Consider the following 23386-nt stretch of genomic DNA (forward strand, 5'->3'; position numbering starts at 1 on the left):
CAAATCTTTGAGTCAGTGCAACACATTTGGAACAATAATAAAATATATAGAAAATAGAAAAAAATCTTGACACACAGCATGTACTGCAAAGCTGATGATGTAATCATCTAATCATAAAAAATCATATAAGATCAATGTCAAGTGTTGGTGGTTATACCACACCTGATGAGCCTGTTGAGAAAGACATGGCTCGTTTCACTCATTTTTTCCACAAAGAGCTCTCATGGATGACTGTTGTGCATATGCAGCGACAAATTGATATCACTGGACAATTTCTGGCACTTATTGTTATGCAGATGTTTCTGTTTATCCTCAGAAAACTGACATGATTCTTGGCTACATTGCTATATGTGGATGCATGTGTTTTGGTAGAATTTCTATGGGTGATTTAGTTATCATGCTGATCACCTCGTAGATACAGTAAGCAAGATTGCACTGATGTGTCTTCTCTTATACAAGTAACAGCAGTACTAATAGGGATGTAGTATGAGTGACATGGTTTAGAGTGAGGGTCCAAGGGTTGCTGTTCAGTTACGATCTTATTGCACTCTGCCATTTCCTGTATTTTCATATTTCTCAGTCCAGACAATAATTCACTTTATATCGTGCAAGGAAGGAATTCCAGTCATTCCTTTTTATTGTTGCTACGATGAGGCCACAAACTAATTTCACTGATTTGATTAACTGAAGAGTTCCTCCTAGGCATAAAAGATGCCGAATTAATTTTAGTGAAAAACTGTTTGGTGCCATAGCTCGGCTGGTATATGGTCTAGTCTGGGAACGCTGATAAGAAACTATTCCATTTTCTGGCTGAACTGCAGTGTAATTCACTGGCATTCACTCAGTGCATGTAAACAAATAATGAAACAGTAATTAAATACTAAAAAGTTTGAGGCTGCACCTATTTTAATTAAATAGCAGCAATAATACAGCATATAGTGCATATGCACAGCTTCAGATATCAAGAAATTCAGTTAGTGCGTTCATTCATCCTGCTTGTCATAAAACCTGTGTTGGGACCACAATGATACAAGCCAGCTGCATCCATCATTTGCAGTGTTGTCTAAGTTCCCTTTCAGTGTTTGAGGTCGGTTCATAAACTTTCCTTCAGTTATTGGCTCACATCTTTTCAGGCTTTAACACACCGGAAAACTTATGAGGCAACATAATAAGCCAGTGTTGCTAGGTGAAAAAAATTATACAGAACCATATTTGCAAATATTTTCATAGGCTTTTAATAGTAATATTTAATCAGTAATTAGTGCCATTACTGTGGACTATAATGTTACACAAAGCTGCCTGAGCTATGATCCAGTGGCTCTTTACCTCAGGAAAATTGGAAAGAGGAAAGGGAATGACAGGAATGAATATCAGCAGCTGTCATTTCTATTTGGAGGGGGAAAAAACAGGACAGATGACTGGTTAATCAAAAAGTCACTTCACTGTCTGTATTCTGTGGTTATTAATGCCAGCAAGTCAAAGAGGAAAAGAGAAGTTCAAAATTGACTGGAGGTTATTACATTGGAATGAGAAAGATAACTATTATTCATTCACACAAAAAGTTCACATCTGCCAATCTTATCGTTTTTAAGAGGATTACGTCTGCAGTCTTGTAAGTTTTTGCTGATATAACACTGGCGTTTTGAGTCTGAGTAAATCTGAATCTGAAGTAAAATAACGTACGCCCACTCACTGGCCTTATTGTGACAATGAAAATACTAATTTCACAGTCAGCCAACCGGAGGAGGGAGACCTGAAAAATATGTCCTTGTACCTTTTTGTCGCATGTACTCGTCCAAGATTTGCTTCCATCTATCTTCATGAAACTTCACTCACCCCAAATAGATTTAGCAGTGTCCCAGAAATACAACAAGGAGTCAGGAAGTGGAGCTTAAGCCCCCCCATTTGAAATTGTGTCACAATGGCGCTGTGCCTACTTGTCTGGAACAGTCTTTATCTCTGGATAACCACTGAGAAAGACTGAGTTAATGAGCCTCTGTTTGGCCCTTCGAGGCCACTGCACGTCTGTAACCTCAGAGCCATTTTGTGAATTTCATAACAGGCCTAATGGAGAGGGAGATGAAGTTTTTAGTGTGATCAGGAGCCCTACTTATGAAGGTAGTGTATCATTTTCACCTTCTATCTCTAAACTTGGTGATCAGTTTTCAATAAATGTGATAAGCAGATTAAAGGAATCTCATTTTGTGAAATATCAGAGTCAGTGAGTGAGGGTTATACAGTCAGTACCTCGCCGTCTTTTGAGCCGTAACAAACCATTGCAATAGAGAGCATCTTCTTACATTCAGCAGATAATCAAAGCTGAGATCTCTGACCCTGACCTGAAAGATGATAATTGAGGGTAATATTGCGCCAGCCAAAGGAAAAGGGGTTGGGTGAAAGCAGCTACTACAGCATATTGAGAATATATAGTCTATAGCATGTCCACCCCACGTTTTACTGAGTTAATCCTGAAGCATCTCCAAGGAACAGAACAGAGTCATCTTTCTATATTGGTATGCAGCGTCCTTTCTTTCTCTAAACCCACAACTTTTCATCCAATAATGCAGCGAGCAGTCTGAAGACTGAAGAGCGGAGCAATTCTCAGAAAACATTTAAATCAAACAAAACAGAATGGACTGTTGGGAAGATTGATTTACAACCACCAAGAGTCATTTAGCTATGAGGTAGTCTGTTACTCCAATTTTTAACCACAGTGGCTTTTTCTTGCCAAAACCATTGTCAGTGGTTACTGTTACACGGTCAGCATTTCAATGTTTACTTATGTTTAAACCAAGAGGAAAAAGCAAATGAAAGGAAATTGTTAATCTGGGTCTGTGGACCACTGAAGGATGTTGTTTCTTCATAATATTTATATTCCATTAATCCATGTACACATTGCAAGCAAATCTTTGTAAGTGCTGTTTAATATAAGCTCTGTGGATTATATTATCATTATATTCACATTATTTCCATGAGAGCACTGGTAGTAATTCCAATTAGCAATTGTAGTTAATCATTCTTCACACCAGAGTCTGTTCACAGGTCTCGGAGAGTACTATTGCATGTGTGAAAAAAGTTGTATAAAGCCTTTTTGTGGCTCCAGAGGGAGCTGTGTGAAGTCTCATCAGTTGTGTCTGAAAACTACAAGAAAAAAATCTGGAGGTGTGGAAGTAGACAGAAGTGAGTGAGTTTACCAGACCTCATCCTCATCTCTGCTTTAGGCTACATTAGCCACCAGACTCCTGAATTTCCAGCTGAACCACTGGCGGTCGAGTTACATTGTGGGTAATGTACAGTGGGGTCCAAATGTTTAAGACCACTTTACTTTTTAGACCACATTGTAGGCGTCAGGTTTCGACAAGGAGGAGGATTGTGTAGAATAAGAAATTACTCTGGTTCTGCTGCATCAGTTTCAATCTGTTTTCAGTGCATTTCTAAATCAGTGCAGTACTCTTTAAATAGCAATTTCACTGCTATTCTATGATATTTGAGAGCTTGATGGTTTAGGACAGTTTATGATATGATGAAGGGGAAGTGTAGGGATGGTTCAGGACATACAATTCCTAAAAACATGTATGATAGTTAAAAAAAAAAAAAAAAATCAACATTTTGCTAAATGAATATTCTGTTTATTTCTAAATTGTTAAATCTGCTTTTCTCAGCCACTTGGGGGCAGCAGAAACAACTTGCTGATCACATAAAGTTTGATCTGACAAACGTGTTAGCAAACAATTCCTTATTTACACATCCAGTGCCATTATTTATTATTAAACTATACCATAAATAATATGCTCCACTGCACATATTTTAATTGCCAAGTAGTTTGTGACAAATAAGTGACTGTATGATAAACACTGATAAGCCACAACATTAAAACCGGTAACTGCTTTTGATGTTGCGACTGATCAGTCTTTACAGCTCTAGCTCGGTGTTCGCTGTGAATCTCACCTGTTGCTTTTGCCCCTAGCTACCTCTCCCACAGCAGCATGTTGGCTGCTGTCCTCCTCCTCTTCCTCTCCTACAGCTCTCTTCATTAGCTAAAGCTATCCCTTCCTGACCCTCTCCTGCTGCTTCAGCTGCCACAGCAGTGATGATTGAAGCCTGAAAATATACGAAACAAATTAATTTACACTAGTCAGACTGTTCAGCTTCTCCACATGCATCTTCTTAAGTTCCTAGGTTCTCTGTTTTGCTAGTACCTCTGGTCCAGACTGTCTTTGCACCTCCTCATGACGAGCACCTTTGAGTCTTTGAAAAAAATATATATAAACATTAACTTTATCCACTTGCATTAGCAGCTATGCTAGTCATCTCCTCTGCTGGGAAAAGCCAATAACAACCCCTCCCCCTGCACATGATCATGTTTGATTCAGAGTGTGCACATTCTCCACTATGTTCACCAGCTAGTTGCTAACTGTGTCTGTTGCAGGTGCAGGGCAGGTGTATAGCACACAGTCAGGACCTGTGACGTGTGCGTAGTAATTTAGACCAGTGTTGATATAAAAAATAATTTGCTGTGGCTTTAAGTGCCTGATAAAATTTCAATTTTCACAATAAAAACAAATCGGAAACAAATAATACATAACTGATTTGTTAAAAAAAAATAACCAGTGGCCCTTAAAGGAGCAGATTTTGTTGCATTTTGACATGAATATATGCTCTTACACCGTTTATACCATCTACTGTAATTCCAAATTAGGGTCTATCCCATTTTTATTTGCACATTAAGCCACTAAGTCTCTTGTGACATGAACATAAATTTAAGATAGACAGGAGTTGTGTACTGTTTCCTCATTACTTGTTGTTGGTAATTTTCTCCTAACAGAACGCCTTCAATCACATAATTCTCAAAATGTAAACACACTCAGTAATGAGCAAGCAGTGATATAACTGGAGCCACTTGACTACAATAATGGATGAGGGCTTTAAACTCAGACTCATTTATTTTTCACCCACATACATCACGCCTAATCAATGGTACGTCTTTGGTTTTAACCCTCCCCCCAGCAGACTCGCACACCCTCACTGCTTGCCTCTGTCTTACAGACTTTTCAACAATGAGCAGCACTTTTACTCCAAACTTTATCTACTGTTTGAAATAATTACAGTTTAATATTATAGGCAGATTATTTGAGAAATTGAATAATGTCTCCATTAAAGGTCAGAGCCGTCAGACTGACTGACATCAGATGAATGGCAATGTGCCAGCTCAACAGCAGATTTTAAAACTTCAATAATTAAATAGGCATATTTTAAGGTCTCTGGCTTGAGAACAGAGGCAGCCCACAGGAAAAGTGTAACAGCCATTATGTCTCTAAAGCTTTTAACCCCCAGTTCTGTCAGTGAGTAAATATTGCTCAAATGTATTGATACCTTTTAGATGGGAAAACCAGTGTCCTTTACAGAGTTTTATTTCCTATAGACCGTGAGGCTGGTGAGATGCAACACTGACTCTTGAGGTCTGATAATAAGTTATTTTAAAAGTCCAGTAATGGAACTATTAAAACGGATGCATTAAGTCTTGACTGCAGCTATCATTTATGCCAAAATCCATAAGTCTTTTTTCTCTGTTTCCTCGCCTGCTTTACTGCATTATATTAAAGAAGTACTTAAGGTAAAGATTCACAATTTAACCCCCTGTATGACAGACACTCAAGATCAACCCAGTTATTAGGGCCTGGCTGTCAACAGGGCCGACATCAACTCAGTGCAGGTATACTGGTATTGGCTTATATGTCAACAGACATACGTATGTATAAATGTTAGAACAGAAATGGCAAAGATGTGTTTGAGGTAAGTTAGATACAGTATCTGTAACACACATAGTCTACCAGTGAGTTTATTTTTTAATAAAAAAATAACACTCAGAAGGAATCTTAGTCCTAATTATTTAAAAACCAGATTTAAAAGATATTTATCAAAAATGTTTATGTAATAAAAAATGGCGGGCTTTACCAGGTACCTGCAGTTAGGATTAATGTCATTCTGTAACAGTTCAGATTTGTAAACACAAATTTCTATACAATAATCATATAATAAATATTATGAGTGATTTAGGTGGCACAGTATTTTATGATACGTTCAGTTTCCCTAAAAGGTTTGTTAAACGGAAGTGAAGGAAAGTCAATATTTAATACAGTAGTATATATATTATGCAACAGTAAAGAACTGCAAAATATGTAATCACAAGAAATACTTGACAGAAATTAAATAAATAAATACACATGTATACACTCAGTTGCGAGTTAATTAGGTCTAGTACATTCTGCTAAAACTAATGCAGTGTAATACAACAGTCCTGCAATAAATTCTATGTTTATGAAGGTTATAATGTTCAGTTTTTGTATGTCCATTCTGTGAGACCAGGAGAGGCGGGAGAGATTCACCTGTGCACAGGAGAGTCTAGGGAAGCGGAGCCTATATACAGTAAGGGCTGTTTTGGGCTGTAAGGACTTGTTTGATATACCCACCTACCAGTAAGGTAGAATTGTATAGAAAGAGATCTTGCACTGTGTTGGCGCTAATTAGTTTACTTACCTGTGAGATAAAGTTGAAACATGTACGTGAGGCAAACTAAACCATTTCATACTGTAAACTAAGTTTAGAGGAGAAATCGTTGTGTATCTTAAGTCCTTGTCAACCTTAGTGGTTAGCACAGATGATGTAAGCCAACTTATATACTTATTATCCTTAGTTACAGTATGCATGGCAACATAAAAACTTTACATTTGTTTATTCAGCAGAAAAATCAGTCATTCATCCACCTACTCCCTCAAACGATAAATGCTTAAATGGCTCTTGGATCCTCGTGTTTAAATGTGCGCACCAGTGAGAGGTAGTTATACCACCTAATCAGGCAGTAATGATCCAATTCACATCACTTGTCGGGTTAAGAGTATATAGTCATTTTGCAGTTTTTAAAGAGGCTGCAGTGCTGTTCAGCTGCACTATACCAAGAGGTATTTCTATATCAGTTTTATCCTCATTGATATAAACTGGCAACTGTGAGTAGTTGGAAAGTTTATTCTCAAATTCATATTTTTTAGTCTGGCTGCTTGCACCTGTAAATGGAATCACTCAGAAAGTATATGTTCTTTTATATTTTCTGTGTTAAGCCGAACTGCTAACCACTAAAGTAAAACATAATTAACTGGAAAATGATTGCACCAAAAACACTCTGTTTTCCCCTCGTTTGCCTGATAATCAAACTCAGTTGCCATTTTGTTTCACTTCGTTCATTTGAATCGAGATGAGATGTGAATGGCAATTCAAGGGTCTAGAGCCAGCTTACTTTTTTTTTTTTTCCTACAATCAATCCCTAGGAAATGGAGAAAGTTAAATTGTTCCTCTCTTGGAACTTATTTGGAGACCACATGAGGACCCATAAAACAAAGCCATGAAAGCTTCACTCTGGTCAGTTACATAAATACATCAAAAATGAGTGTAGAAAGTGAGCTGTTGCATTAACTTTTTATAAGGTGACAAAACAATTTTAAACAGCCGGTTTTCAATTGCAAAATCCGTTTTGTAACTGAAACTCAAAATACCTGTTCGGTACCTATAAACATACAAAGTGCTGTATAATTACAGTGAGGTCTAGGAAAGTGGTCTCAGACTTTTGGACCCCACTGTTTAATAGTATAGCAATGATAGGTGTGGAACTGAACTTGGATGATTAGATATTTAACTCCGGGCAACAGCAGTGTTCAAATGCATATCTTATGCATATATTATTATTATATATGTCATAACTGAGGTTTCTGTGTCAAAGGGGTGTTAATGTGTAGGTAGAACTCCCAACACTATCTCGTGCCATCATTTTACTGGCAATAAAGAAGTGACCTATCTGTGCCACATGAAGAAAACATGAACATGGGATGGGTTGTGTGTTCACCTTGGGTGCTACCTGCGCTTCAAATGAGATTCATGACAAATCCCCTACAAGAGGCCAGCCAATATGCTAGGTAATAGCATGCTTGGCAGTACTTATCTGTCTCCATTAAAGACACAGGTCATATCCCACAATGTCAAAACCATTAAATCAAAAAATATAGCATGATCACTGGCTGAAGCTAGACACTGTTGCAGTAAAAAGCAGATTGGATGGAAGCAGCAGATTAAAAACAGTTGATCTTATACAGTAAAAAAAAAAAAAAAAAAATCTTAAGACAGACTAAAAAGCTATGACAGGCCATAATCAGGAAATGTAAATTATTTGAAGCGTTATAACCAATTTACATATCCTTGTCAGCCGCTAGGGTTTTTTCACTGGGGTTTGAGTGCCACTGGAGATCACTCCCTGCGCTCTCAGTTTAACCCATTAATATTAAATTCAATCACCTTGTCGGTCATTTGGGACCTGCACCTTGATATGAAACGGTTGTGATGTGACTGTGGTGCACCTTGTGCCATTTCAAGTTAATGCTGCAGAAAAATGCTTATCTGAAAGACTCGCACTGTGCAATTGTGTTTAATTCTATATCATTTCAAGCCTCTGTGTGGATCTGTCAAAATGAGCTCCTCTGCACATTTATCTTACAGATAAGATCAAAGCTTAGACAGTCCACTACTTGCCTGGGATTCATTTTTATTTCTCATAACAGTGGATGCAACAGTGATTCACTCTGAACTCCACAACTCCTCTAAATGCAAACTGACCCTCTGCGAGATGAGTGTCTTCTTCAGGACCTGAACATCATCGCTGAGCTTAGACCACCATGCCACAGAGCCAACTACCTAATGAGTGAGCTTTAATAAACCAAGCTTGGTGTAAAAAATATTGGCCCATTCCCATTCCGCATTCCTTCACATGTCTCGTTCTGTCTTACTTACAGTCCAAAATCAAAGGAGACTTAGTTTGCAATGATATGAAACATACAGAGCAGCAAATCATCACGTTTTGAGAAAAAGAAACAGATTATTTTCTTCTTTTTTTTTTTTACATTTGTCCTTGAAAAGAAAAAGATTTAAATAATGTTTCTGTCAATCATCTAATCAATTAATTGGACGAATCATTTCAGCTGTTTCAGTGAACCACAGAAGTAGATACACATAATTATACTGTGCTGTAAATTTGGTGCCTGCATTGATCACAAGGCCTCAAAGCTGCCTGGCTGTATCGGATACTCGCAAAAATAAACTCAAGATTTACAGGCATGTAAACTGAATGTGGCCTGGCTCTATGTTCAATAAACAGAAAGAACAATGAAGTACACAGAAATACTTGACTGTTATAACATGATGTAGCCCAACAATGAAAGGCAGCGAAAGCCAAGAAATAATCCAACAATGCCAAACCTCAAATGGCCAACTATTCCCAGCTGAGAAATACTGCTCCTAATGTTTGCTTTGAGAGCTCTTTCTGCAAAATTGTGGTTATTTCGAGATCTGTCAGTGTTGGCCTGCAGGTATCTGGAGCAGTTAGGAGAGCTGGATAATGTGTGAGCTCAGCTTTCTGTCCATATAAGCCATGGGTGTCACAGAAACTGCCCCGAATGCCACATAAATGGGTTGAGTCATCCAAACAGCCCATTGTTTCTGACCTTTTGCAGTTTGGTCTTGGCTAATTAATTTGAGCAGATCTCTAAACAGACAGGAATCAACATCTCTGCCATACAAAAAAACTGTAGGATGTGTAGAATAAAATGAATTTGATCAGTAGTTTATCCTGAGGAGAGCAGTACTTTTATTTTAGACATGCAGGTTTGCAGAAAGAAGGAGAGAAACTTGATTTGTTTTTGTAGCATATGACTGGAGAACTACTGTCTCAATGTTTAATCCCCCATTACAAGCAAATGGTGCTAAATAAATGTCCATCAGTGACTGTCAAAGGTATTGACAGAGAGAAAAGCTGATTCAAAAAGCAAACTGTTCTTTTCCATTCAGCAGTCCTTACTGGCATCTCCTTACATTTCCCAAATGACCTCCAAACAGGATATTAATAATGAATAAAGAAGTAAGATATAATGGACATTTATGCCTTTGTTAAGCAGGAAAGGCTGGTGCAAATTAAGAATGCTGACTTGTTGTCATGGGTGGGTATAATGGTATTAGGCAGCACTGTGGCAGCAGGACTAGATTGACACATCTGTGTATAGTGGCAAAGAGACACTGAGAGCCAACAACACGCAGCTCTCCTCTCTTAAGACTGTAGGTTGTTGCCACAAAAAATCAATACTCCAGCTTCATTCAATTACATGGAGAGCAGGTTAGTGACACTCACTGCAATGACAGATGTACTGCTGAGGATGGTCACTTTTACCAAAATAAACAATAACGCAGCTATAAAACTCTGAATGGATATTGTGGGTAAATGGCTGAGATAATGGTCTGGCATAGTCAAACACTATTGAATATTACAATGTGATAAATATGGTGTAAGGCAAACATTTGTAATACACTTGAATGTGGACATGGGAAATGATGCAGTGACTAGAAATGCAGAACTGAGAAGCCAAACAAAATCCATACATGTGAAAAAGCGTTTTTATGCAGTTTCATGCGCACGCACAAAAAACACACGCAGGCCCAGGCGCGCGCACACACACACACACACACACACACACACACACACACACACACACACACACACACACACACATATTTAAGCATGTAAGCTCCTTTACGTAGCCGAACATACAGTGTCGTACAATTCAGACAATTAAAGACTGGACATCCGTGTTCTTGGGTTATTGTCAACTAATAAAAATTATGTTAAAATGCAAGTTTTTTTTTTACATGAGGATCTTTATCAGCGCTTGGCAGCGGTCAATGCAATCATGTAGCAAAAGGCTGAGGAAGAACCGACCGAGAAACTTCTGTTTGATTGATTTGATCAGATTGTTTTAATCAAACGGTTAATGGAGCAGGTGGGATTATCGTCCAACTCTGTGAGAGATGGATCATAAAGAAAAACATTTAAAAAAAAAAAAAGATAAGTCCTCACTTACCCAAAGTTATGAGATGAAACAGATAAACTCCCCACAGATCCATCTCTGTGTGAAATGAGAAGTCAGATAACGGGTCGGATCTTCACCTACAGCTGAATAATTACACTGCAAGAAGATGATATCCCGTTACGCATGTGGAGATCATTATTGGCACAAGGGGAATAATCTCTTGAAAAAAAAAAATCCTTTCAGCGTCTTTTCAGCTTCTTCTTCTTCTTGTTGTCTTTTATTTTTCTTAGAATCCCAGTGGTTTCGCTGGTTGTGTCGCGCTTTCGCTCAAAGCCAGAGCCATGCGTAATGATGCGAGTGAAAGTTGCTCCTGTGCGCTCTACGGTCCGGTGTTGTGTGTGTGTTTGAGAGAGAGAGAGACAGAGAGAGAGAGGGAGGGAGCCTTCTGTTGCGCGTCGATATGGTCGCTCAAGTCCTTGAGTCTGCTGCTGGAGAGATGCTGAGGGCTGCCGGGAAGAACTACTGCCAAGAGGGAGGGTGAGAGTGAAAACACTCTGTGCAGGAAAGGGCATTAAACAGCCTGGTTACATGGTGAGGGAATCTGTAGCGGTAATAAAATAAGACATACGTTTAATTCTGCAGCAGAAACGTTATTATGGCATTCCTACAGGGACTCTGTGTGAATGGTAGTTTATGATGACCTTAACTTGCTTTGTGGTGTTTATACCGGTTACTGATGCCCTCACCACATTTTTCTATTTTTTCTACTTCTTTCCTGCAATTTTTCTATTATATCACCCCAATTTTTTTTTTTTTTTTTTACTAGAGTTTCACAGCTGTTTTGTGAGAAAAAGCTTAAAGAGAAAAGTGAGGTGCCAGTTTGAAGTGAAGTTGAGGATAGTGTTGAAATTCTTACTTTGGTGCATGTGTCTACATTTGGGTTAAATTTCAGGGCCAGTCACTCAAACTCTTATTAATTTTTTATGGCTCTGTTATGAGATGTCCCTTTTTTTGACAAGTCAGTCATGATCAAATGTGTTAAAAGTCTAAATCTGAGAGCGACTGTGTAGTCTTGTTCAACACGCTGCACTTTTCAGCCTATATCTTCTCTACAAGTGGTGATTCTTTTGCTTATAGAGGTCTCACAGGGCTCCCTGAGGCAGATTTGGGGCACTCTCATCCAGAATCCTATGTCATTTTAGTTTTCTGTGCTCAAAGTTTGAGCTCTCATAGTCCAAATTCGTGTCGACAGCACAGCTCTAATTGGTTATACAATAAAACACAGACAGGCAGTCCCATCTAGAAGATTCCCTCCTAAGTCAGATAGCTTTGGGCGGTGAGATGCTTAAATTGGCCATATTTACTCTCAGCAGTTATTAAATGATAAGAATGACCAAACTTGTAATGATAACAGGAGGGAGGACTGTTGGTATAACCAGAAACTCACCTGGAGGACCTGCGTGACGGTGGAGGTTACCGAACACATTTTGGATAAAAAGTACATTGTTGTATTTATCGGAGACTGTGAAAGGTTTTTCTTTTGTTCAAAATAAAATCAAAAACGCTTGGTCTCCGCAGAGAAGCTCCTGGACACTGCAGACTTAGCAGAGCTGCAAAGCTCCATTTTCTGAGCTGTTCACTGTCTTGAAACAGACAGTTATTGATTCTTTAGTGTTAAGAATTCAACTTTCACACCATCTGTTCATTTTATGGTTCAGAGGAGAGCATCAGTGTGCCAGGATGTGCATTTGGAGTTTGTTGACTCACCCCTTTAGTATGTCTCCAAAACGGCAACAACAAATGGAGTTTCCAGATGATCCATGCAAACAAAGCTGGCCAGGAGCAGATAACAAAGGGTCACCATGTTGGATCAGCCAGACTCGGTGTGTGTGCTTTACTGTATGTGTGTGTGTGTGTGTGTGTGTGTGTGTGTGTGTGCATGTGTGTCTTTGTCTGTAAAGCAACCCATGGGTCCAAAAGGATGATCCAGCTGTGGACCGAAGACAGAATGAAGACCTCTGAAGAGCCATTTCAGCCCGCTGGTGTTATCTTTGCTGCCATTCATGGCTACTACAGTCTTTTGCTGGACTTACATGAGCTGGCAATATTAATTCAAGCATTTTAAGAGCCATACTTGTTTCAAGTTTTTATTTTTTTATTTATTTTTTGCTGAGGTCTCAGATTGTAAAGACGAACTGTAAAATGTTTTACGCCTCAACGATTGTAATTTTAACTCCCTAACAAGCTTGCAATGAGAATATTTGGAACAATACATTATCACCTCTTTTGGGAGTTGGAGTACTTAAACGTGGGGAGATGGGCTCTGAAAATGCTCTATGAATCTTTAAAGAGCGCTTCAGTGCCATGGGGATCTTTCGGTAAAGTACATATTTGCAATGTGCTCCTGCATTTGTAATTCAAATCAACATTAAATTCTGTGAGAACTAAAAAGCCCCGTCAACGGTTTAGGGAAAATGTTTATTTTCTTCCAAATCATTAAAAGTCTCCAGCTCCCTCCCAGTGGTTTCTGGGTGTGGAGAGGTTTGTCTTTCTTAACCCTCAAATTAGCAAACACTGACCCAACCCAACGTGATATGAATCACCTCAGTTTTGATTTCTCAAGTAGAAATGTAGCATTTCAGTCCCTGAAGCGAATGCCGTCTCCCATAAAAGATATTTTATCTGTCTTAGGGGAACTTAAGTTACTGTCAGTAGGTCCAGGATCTCTTACTTTTCTAACAGTCTTTCAATATGGAGAGTAGGTGCTGTTTAAACATGGAAGATGGACAGCTCTCAGTTGTTGCTTCAGGCAAAGGCACATCGATTTTCCATCTTTGTGAGCTGGAGCAGCATGGACACATTAATGAGGGATTAGTTATTGTACCCATAATCATTGCTACGTCAAAGCACCAGAACTGGGTGATGAAGAGGGGCTTTGTTGGAACAGCGTTAACATTTTACAGCTATATGCTCACTGCCAAATGCAGACTTCTGACTTCTGCATGACGAACCAAAGCGTAGTGACCTCATTTCCCTTGGTTCAAAGTAAAGTGTCCTATTTGATGCATACCTATTTTATATTAGTCAGATTTTTCTCTTTTTTTTCTTTTGGTTTTGTTTCAGGAGGTCTCAAAACTCCTACACATCCTTGGCTCGGCCACACAAGTGCTTTCATTTATTTTGCCTGATTAGACCTCATTCAGATTGAAGTTGAGCGGGGCCAGGCAGGGATTTATGTGAGGCATCAAATGCTTTGTGCTAAGACACCTTTTTCATGGCCGACTTTTTGGCTTGATATAGTAGGAAAAGCACAAGTGCAACATATAACCTGTAGTCTTAGCTCTGTTGTGTTAAAGTGTCTCAGTAAGCCTTGACCGTGATCTAGCATGTACAATAACAGATCTCTGAACTCACACATCCATAAAAAAAAGGGGGGGGGGTTATTTATGCACAAATCTTTTGCATCAATTTCCACTTTGGTGAACTTTGACACACACATTCACTCCAAACCATGCTGCTGATTATGACCTTGGAAGGAACAGAAAGCTGGAGAAAACAGAGGAAGCTATCGAAGCTCAGTAGATGTGTTGCACCATCAACTTTTATGTAACCTCTTCCGGCTGAGTGTAAACTGCAGATATGTACTGGAGTATATCCGTCTCTTGAGCTAGCCTGTTAGCGAAAAGTTAGCACACTCAGAGCACTTCAGGTCCAAGAAAAAGAAATGTACTAATGTGACTGAGCAGCGCTAGTAGTTCACTAATGTTTACTACAACCAAGCTTCTAGCACCAGCTATATCACTAGGACGCACGGCTGAAGTTCCCTGTGCCACTCTCCGGTGTGACCAGGGCTTAATGATGATAAAGGTGTGAGTTGTCCTGCTTTGACATTTGCACAAAACAGGACAGTCAGGGAGATGCCAGTCAAGCAGTCTGTATACACTTACACAAACCAGAGAGGCGGTCTAATCAGGTGAAATGTTTTAATTGTGTGGCAGTAGTCTTGTTTCCCTTCTGTTCTTATTACCATAATTTGAGATATGAAAGCTATTTGTCTTTATTTCAGAAGCCATTAGATGTCATTCGTTGTTGGGCGGCATGGTAAACAAGTTTCCCTGGATGGATAATCCATCACAGTAAACATAAAGGCTTAATTTTAATGGTGTTATTTTATTGCCCAAGTTGAACATTTTTCTATCTGGCTGCGCATGACGTTACACTCACTGCCAATCAACCCGACATCCACAGAAAAGCATGGGAAGTCTGCAGCAAGAAATAATCCCCTAAAAGCATGTCACCTTATAAATTGTGTTCTCTGATCAGTGTCATCGTATGTGAGACATCTATACTGGTCACAACAGGCAGATAAAGGCAAGGAAAAAACCTCTCCTTTTAATGGAGAAAGGTGGGTTAGAGGTGGAGACAAGAGTTCATGTTGCAGTGAATCATAATGAGTCTGGTGACTTGTGCTTCAGGACTTCTCTCTGCACCTCCATACATTCAGAGCTGACTAAGAAGGAGGCCATGCATATACACTGGTCCCAGGATAGTGACGCCATGTCTGTACTTGATTGCGAACAGAGTGGTAGTTGTTCTGCGTGAACCCCAGGGGACACCTCTTTTTCTTTCTTCCCCCATCTGACAGCTCACTGGGTCAGTATGGGACAGACTTGAAACAACTTACAAGAACTTCTTTTCCGTGCCGGAAATGGCACTGTCTGATGCTTGAGTATTTGGAGATGGTTTATGTGGTTTGATAAAGCTTGAATTCCTGTAGGACAACCAATATTGGCAGTGGACTCTCTTTTTAAATGTCAGGGGAGAAAATCTACCTTGTCATCTCCAGTGTTTGCCAAGGAGGGACTCCAGTATTTGTCAAACACACAGGGAAGTTTGGGTGCCTTATGTAGTCACAGCGATCTGAGAAGGGTGTTTCACAGCCAGTGTCATGCCAAATAGAGCAGTGCTCAAATGGTGCCAGACTGCATGGCGGGCATTTGCACAGACGGTGACTCTGTTACCTCTCACCACAACAGATGGTGTGTCTCATGCACACAGTGTGGAAGGTTATGTTACTGCTCTGTGGATGCTAGTTGTGTCTTAAACCTAATTTGGACCACACGGGTGCAGACATATACGCATGCAAAGACACCTACGTGGAGAGGAAGAGAGGGCACCACTGAATTAATCAAGCAGTAAATGTTGAAATGATGACAAAGATAGTTTTCTAATGGTAGGCACAGTGAAGATTGGCACCACATGCTGTAACACCGACACAGTCACAAAGGTGTGGGTTGTTTTTTTGTTATTTTTATTTATTTATTTTTCAATCTGTCCTTTCTTTAACAGCTGAATATAGGACACATGTCTCCACTCCTGATAAGCTTCACTGCAGTGTATTCTCCTTTTTAAAACATCTTTCCTTTACTTTCACCTCAGGGTTCAGCCATTTTCACTCATGTAATTAAAGATTAGTATAGACCTAGAAAAAGAGCAAAAAGATCAGGTTACGCCAGCTGTGACAGATGTTAAATTCATGGGTTTTTTTTTCCAGGAGGGGCTACCTATCTCTGTGGTAGGTTTAAGGGGGTGATAAGGTTATCCGAGAACATCTATCACTGATTTCCTGACACTCCTGGTGGCCAAAAATAATCAGATGGCACCTGGATCAACAGCTCTGTGTTTTAAGATCCATAACTCATCTCCTGGGATTTTGTGAATGTTAGTGAACACTCCAAAGTATGTGTGGGTGAGTGCAAGTGTGTGTCTGCAGATGCTTATGTGTTTATAAAAGGCTATTTGCTCTTCCTTGCTGACATTTTGATGAGAATTTATGCTGTTCACCACACGTCTTTTTGGGCTAGAAGCACTGAGCAGATGTTCGTGGGAAGTGGTGCTGCTATTGAAAACCAGTTTGAAGCACATTCTGCTCAAAACTGAAATATTTTTCGACTTTTAGAACGTGGTAATCTAAATACTTAAGTGACACTCATTCTTTCACTGCTTTTAAACTGACCATATAAAACTGAAACAAGCATAAAGACTGTGCAACAGTGCCACTTCACAGATATAAATGAGGTGAAGTCTTTGCTCCCCTACAACAAATTTTTCGTATTTGGTCACAGTATGAATTTGACCTGCCGTTTTCTGCTGTTAGGATTCGTTGTCTGAAGCTAATAGAATTAGTGAACTTCACGGCCCCTCTCCAGGTCTGTGCTCAGTGCTTTGGCACTGAACACCTGTATTGTTATAATAGCTGATATGCTGTCTTTTAGTGTTAGTTGTCACTGACTTCCCTTAAGCTGCCCGTACCGGCTGATGCTTTGTTGCTTTGTTTGTGGTTCTGGTTGCCGCCATAGATCTTTGTCATATTTAGGGGCCAGGTTGTTGTGCATCATGATATCCACATTCTTCTACTGAGGCAGAAGAGGTTGATTCATCTGAGATAGGCGTCTGCAGTCCACCTCAACCTGTGTGTGTACAGTTGGAGAGTTATAGTGAACTGAAACTTGTGGCTCAATTGACTGCTTACTGTGTTCAGCCCAACCTTGTAGCCTGAGCTCTTGTGATCAGCATGTTGCCTCTGGTAATGTTGCATCGTGTGTCAAAGCAGGAGGCGCAGCTATCAGGATAAACCTACTGATCCTAAAGAGCCTGTTAAAGGGGAATGGCCAGTGAATATAGATGCAGCCCTCTAACCAAAATGGACCTGAGGTTAGTTATACCTGATCTGAATACACCTGCAGATAATTAGATTCAGTCCAAAATGTGGTCAACCCAACAAGATGGCAACAGTGGCAGCAGCTTTAGACAACAAGAGTGCAATAACTGTCACTCTCCCTGAACCATACAGCTCACACTTACATCATATAACGCATATTTCTAAGCCTGATTATCACTCATCACATGATCAGAGCTGATAGAAGGTCCATTCTTAGCCATTCAGGTGTTACATATAATGATGCACAGACCTGAGATTTACAGGAATACAACAGGAGCCTGATTAGACTGAAGTAGCCTGTCTCCGGTGCGGGTTCAGATCGTGGATACTAGCAGACGAGAGTGAGTTTTGACAGCCATATATTGCCTTGGTCAGTTCTGAGTGGCTGTGAGGTACCTTATATAATGTTCAGTCCACAGAGGAGAGCGCTCGAGCCTTCAGAACCTATTAAAGGGCTTCGCATGTGTTCATAGAACTAGAGTTGTCATAAAGTGGGGTCCAAAAGTCATCAGACTTTATCCACTTGTCTCCTGAAAATGTAGACTTTTAGCATAAACAGGCATTTCAGATTGTGTGAAAGTAAAGGAACTGGAGTGAAGTGTGGTGAAAGTGAAAGGGCTTCTGTTTTGGGAGACGGACAGCTGATACGTAGACAGTCCCTATACTCCCTTCAGACCTCTGTGTTTTTATGAAAAACTCTACTTTTAGGCACACATGTCTTTGTTATGAACCGTGTTTTAACGCTGACCTGACCTGGACACCACTTCATTGATGTTGTCCATGCCGGTCATGTATGTGGGTCCCCTGGGAAAAACACAATTAGCCAAATTAGAAGACAAAATCTTGGGAGGCCGAAGGTCAAAAGGGCAGCTGCTGCTGTTTTCCATACTGGTTGTAAAGCAAACAGCTCAGCAGCAGTGTTATTTCTATCAGTCTAAAGCTGGAACCATATTAGTTTGGCTGTTATCTCACAGTTACTTCATATATGAACACAGTTTTACTATTTTCACTTTATTTCTTGCTTAAACAAGCATGAATTCATTTCTTTTTCCCATAAACACACAATTTATTATTGTTTTCATAGAGCATTTCACATAATTCCCATAATATATTCTATCTGAAACTCTTTGAAGTCATCATCACTTTCATTTCTGCTCAAACAAGCTGAAGTAGCAATTTACCTTGTGTCTTTATTTAATAGGCTGCAGAGTGAGTGGTTGAAGTAAGGCTGTCTGTCTACAGCAGGAAAATGAATTTGCAATTTGTAATGAGCTCCGCTTCCATCCAAGTAGTTATTCATGAAATTAGTTGTTTGCCAGTGCGGCTGGATGTGACTGTGAAAATTCACACAGCGGTTTACAAGCTGTCTTTGTCTTTTTTCCTTGTTAGTATGATAATGCTGCTTGTTGATTCCGATTAACTGGGAATTTAGCATCTGCTTATTGAGTGTTGAGGAGGAGTAGTGAGGGGATTTATTGTGCGGTAAAGTACTGCAAGGCTGATTATTTTATGGTCTCCATATGTGATCATTAATTTTCCGTACTTTTAGTCATATGTATGATGTATGTGAGGCATATGGTGGCCAATGCGTCACATGGTGTTTCACTCTTTTGGCTGCAAGGCAAAGTGATGTGATCCTTCAACTGATGCTGTATTCAGCTGTATATGTTTTTCACCGTGTCTTGCATTGCTTATGCTGGCCTGAGGTTTCCATGAATATTGCACTGTACTATGCTCTATGGTAAAGTCCATGTTGTGTGCAGTGTATCCCATTACTTCATGAATTATAGATGAAGGTTATGGCAGAGGGATACCTCATGTTCATTGAAGTTCAGATTAGGGATGTACCGATCACGTTTCTTTCCAGCACTGATTCTGGGTAAAACTGCCAACCTCCAATCAGATATTATTGCTCTTTTCTAGCTTTTCAGTTTAAAATGTGTCAAACTCACAGTGTAAAATGATTGGAATCATTCTCATGCTGTTTGTGTAGATAATGCAGTGGACATTGCCTGCAAGCACTCAGGGCACTTTAAATAAACGCACACAACACTGAAGGGTTGAAGATTAGAATGTATTGTACAAATATAGGAGACAAACGTCATCATAAGAAGTCAGAATGAAAAGTCTCAATGAAGGAAAAATAAAGTTACACTTTCATATTTTTCTAAAGACAAAGAACAAGAACGTAATTGGCTGTTTTCCCAACAAGTTTAAGATTTCAACCAATTGGAAAGAAGCCACAAGCTGTTTACAGGCCAACGTGAGCTGACCACTGACTCACAGTAACTCAAGGCTGCAAATCCACATCACATCTTAACTATAAATGGAGATGTACATTGTTTTCAAATTTGTGATAACTTTGGTTTAAGTTGAAGAGTAATTATTGTCGTTTGAATGATAACTGTCACATTCATGTTTATTTTTGCAACTATAGATGTTTCATTTCAGTGAGAGGAAAACAAAAGCAGGCTTCTCATTTTTAGCTGGTTACTGTCGACTTTGCTGGCTGAAATGATAATTCTTGCATTTAGTCAGCTGTTGCTAGCTGGCTAAATTTAATTCTGAGCTGGGTGAAAACTCTTTGTTTTTAATATGTTTCTGGCCAAATGAGAAAAGTGCATCCATGTTTTGCATATTTGATGGCTATAGATATGATATCATGCTAAGTCAGTGCTGCATGATGATGTAAACAAGAGGAAAGGCTAAAGGGCTGGTTCTTCCTGGTATTATAGTACAATATAAGAACATAATAAAACTGTTTGTCCTTTCTAAAATAACGCTATAATCGGACAGTTTATTTTAGGGGGGGGTTTAAACTTTCACTACAATTTTATGGGGCAGTAAATAAGAAACAATATTTGGGAATCTGCTGGATCAGTAGTTTCTGAATAAATATAATTACACTTCTCTATACATGAAGAAAAAGTTCTTTAATCGTTAATGTCTAATTGAACAATTCACCAGAAACACATTTACCGCACATACAGTATAACCTATACATCACCTTAGAAACTCTAAGTTAATACAGGCTCTAAATAAATGACCCGTCAATGAACAGCACAAGAGAAGTTGTGTCATGATTTTTACTTAACTCTCTTCACAGCAGTTCTCTCATAAGCTGTCATTGTAAAACCTCTCACATAACGTGTAGTGAGCATTATAAATAATAAGGCAATCTGCTGTAGGTGTCATCTCCTCCTGCTTTAATAAATAACTGCTCCAACTTCAGGTCCCCAGATCTCATAGTGCCTTCACTTGATAGTTAAGCTGGAAATCACTGCAATATAACACACTTTACTCTTTGTCTTTTCACAGAGACAAGAAACTATTTATTTGTTCTTTGTCTTCCAGTGTCCCTACAGACGCATTTCTCAAGTGGCTTGTTAGCTCAGCGTAATTTACTGTTACAGCATTAAGAGCAGCTTATTTAAGCTTTTTAAAGCTTCATGCATAGATATGGATGAGGAAGTCATCAGTGTTCCTTTGTTGAAAGAACAGAGAGTTTCATTGTTTGATGCAACACCATCCGCTGAATCAGAAATGTTTGATTCAGTGGAGTTTGAGTTTGATCTGGTGAAAGGCTGAGATCCTCAGTTTTTGGACTGTGGCAGCATGATTGATGATGCGCTGTTACCAGTTGGTGTTTTAGCTTGGGATCAAACAGTATGGCTGAATATTTCTTAGGTTTTCTCTTGGTTCAGTTCTAATTGTTGTTGTTGGGAACTCGTGCCGTCTGTTGTTCTCATAAAGATTTTATTTATTTTTCAAACATGTTTGATATTTGCCAATAACATCGGCGTCCCTTGTGTGTCACCAAAGGAAGACATACCAGTAAATAAACACTTTTACCATTTTTCAAGTTCATTTTTTAGGTTCACTCTCCTCCATTTCTATCCGTAGGCTATACAGTCTGTGTTACCCATCACTCCATGCAGGATTTCACCCAAATTCTTTGCTTTTTTCCTCCTTTCTGGAGGCTTTTTCAGTGCATAAGAACAGTCCAAGCTGCTGGTTACCATCGACTCGCTGTCGACCACGCCATGGTTTTATAAGGTGATAATGAGCATTACTTTGTGAAAAGCAGGCTCAAGGGAATGCATGGTTAATAATAGCAATTTTAAATCCGAGACCGTTGCAAACTAAGTGAGTTAAAACACATTGTGGCCATTAACAACTACACTTTTAAGATTTTTGGCAAAAGAACAAATTCATGACACCTCCAGGGTTTCTTTTCACCTTCACCTCAAAAAACCACCAGCAGTTCTTCATAGAAGAGCTGATAAAGTGGTACAATCAAAGCTGATTTAGATAATTGTAATAAATTATATAATAATAATAATAATAATAATAATAATAATATCCATTAACTTAGGTGATAATTGGTCTCATTATCCTGTTGACAATTGAACAAAGGTTGGTGACTGTACTTGCTCAAAATAAACTTTGTGTGAAACTGCAGCCAATTTTCATAAGCAAATTAAACAAAGGGAAATCACAAACCACCTAATTTTCTTACTTGGAAAATGAATCATTAGCCTTTTACCACAATTTGTTATTCTATGTGCATTCTGTGTGGTCATTAGTTTATTTTAAGTATTTGATTGATTGATTAAGATTGAATCATTTGCTTTATTAAATCTCATGTTGTAATTTGGTTAATTTCCCCGAACACCAATCTGTTTTTTTCCCTGTAAACTGTGTAATTCCCTGGGGATATGTTCATCTCCAATTCATACTGATGTTACTCAGGGAAATATGACCCAGGGAAATCAGTAGAAAGTCACAGTTAAACACAGAAAAGCCACAGCATTTTGTTTGAACTGAGCTTGGACCTATTTCCCCACTGTGTGAGATGAGTATCCTCATAAGGTAACGTAAGGGCAAGCGTCCATGTCTAGATTAGTTTTTTCACCGAGGGTCATAATATGTTAATAGTTACACTACAAGGTAATCTGAACCATAGGCATTTAGGCATTTTATGGTACAACTGTCCTGTAATACATTGCACAAATAGCATGCACAGTTATTCAGGTCCATGGGAAATGTGCCCCCGTGTCCTCTCGGGAGCGAGAGTGAATGGGAAGATTCAGGATCCGCTCGGCTGGAGAAGGATTACATCCCACAGAGTCTCATGGGGAGAAAGGCACAGATGCTGCATTGATCCTGCTGATAAACACTGAATGGCTGGAAGCCGGAGTGAGTGTCAGGTTCCCTAAACGGAAACGCCAAGACAGCCCAGGATGAAGTTTGGAGCAGTGCATGGAAGATTAGCAGATAAGCCTGCAATATGTGCAATTAGCAGAACTAATGTGTGCTATTCGCCAATCATTTATATACATTTCCCAATGCGATGTAATGGGTGGAGACACGAACTTAATGAGAGACAGACCTAAATAATATCTTTTCCTGTGCAGCGTGTGGTCTTGTCTCGTACATTAACATAAGGTGGACACCTGTTTTTCATGCACAATTCTGGCAAATATTTATTTGATTGGCACCACCAGATTTAACCCTCATATTATGTTAAGGGTCAATTTGACCCGTTTCAGTTTTTGTGTTGACAAAAGTACTGGTTATCCTTTTTTTTCCTTCATGAAATTTGGTGACTTTTCCTCATCTAGGGTCATGAACTGGTTTGTAAAATCTGGACACTTTGATGTGTAGTGGAGTGTCTGTGCAGAGTTTGTATACAAAGATGATGTTGCGGGTCATTTTGACCCAGAAGGGCTGCAAGGTCATAACATCACTTGTGACAACTTCTTTA

At 39.3% G+C, this 23386-nt stretch overlaps 1 protein-coding gene across 1 annotated transcript in view; it reads right to left on the reverse strand.

Annotated features, from left to right (window-relative positions):
• gfra4b (GDNF family receptor alpha 4b) overlaps positions 1-11307 on the reverse strand; it is a 44072-nt gene extending 32765 nt beyond the window's left edge. The window contains exon 1 of the mRNA XM_023397964.2: positions 10950-11307. Within this exon, the coding sequence (XP_023253732.1) occupies positions 10950-10992 (43 nt within the window). The 5' untranslated portion in view covers positions 10993-11307. The remainder of the gene's footprint in view (positions 1-10949) is intronic.
• Between the last annotated feature and the right edge of the window lie 12079 nt (positions 11308-23386).

The sequence above is a fragment of the Seriola lalandi genome, unplaced genomic scaffold (genome assembly GCF_002814215.2).
Source record: "Seriola lalandi dorsalis isolate HSWRI2012SDOR001 ecotype SW California unplaced genomic scaffold, Sedor1 jcf7180002054972, whole genome shotgun sequence".
Lineage (NCBI taxonomy): Eukaryota > Metazoa > Chordata > Actinopteri > Carangiformes > Carangidae > Seriola > Seriola lalandi.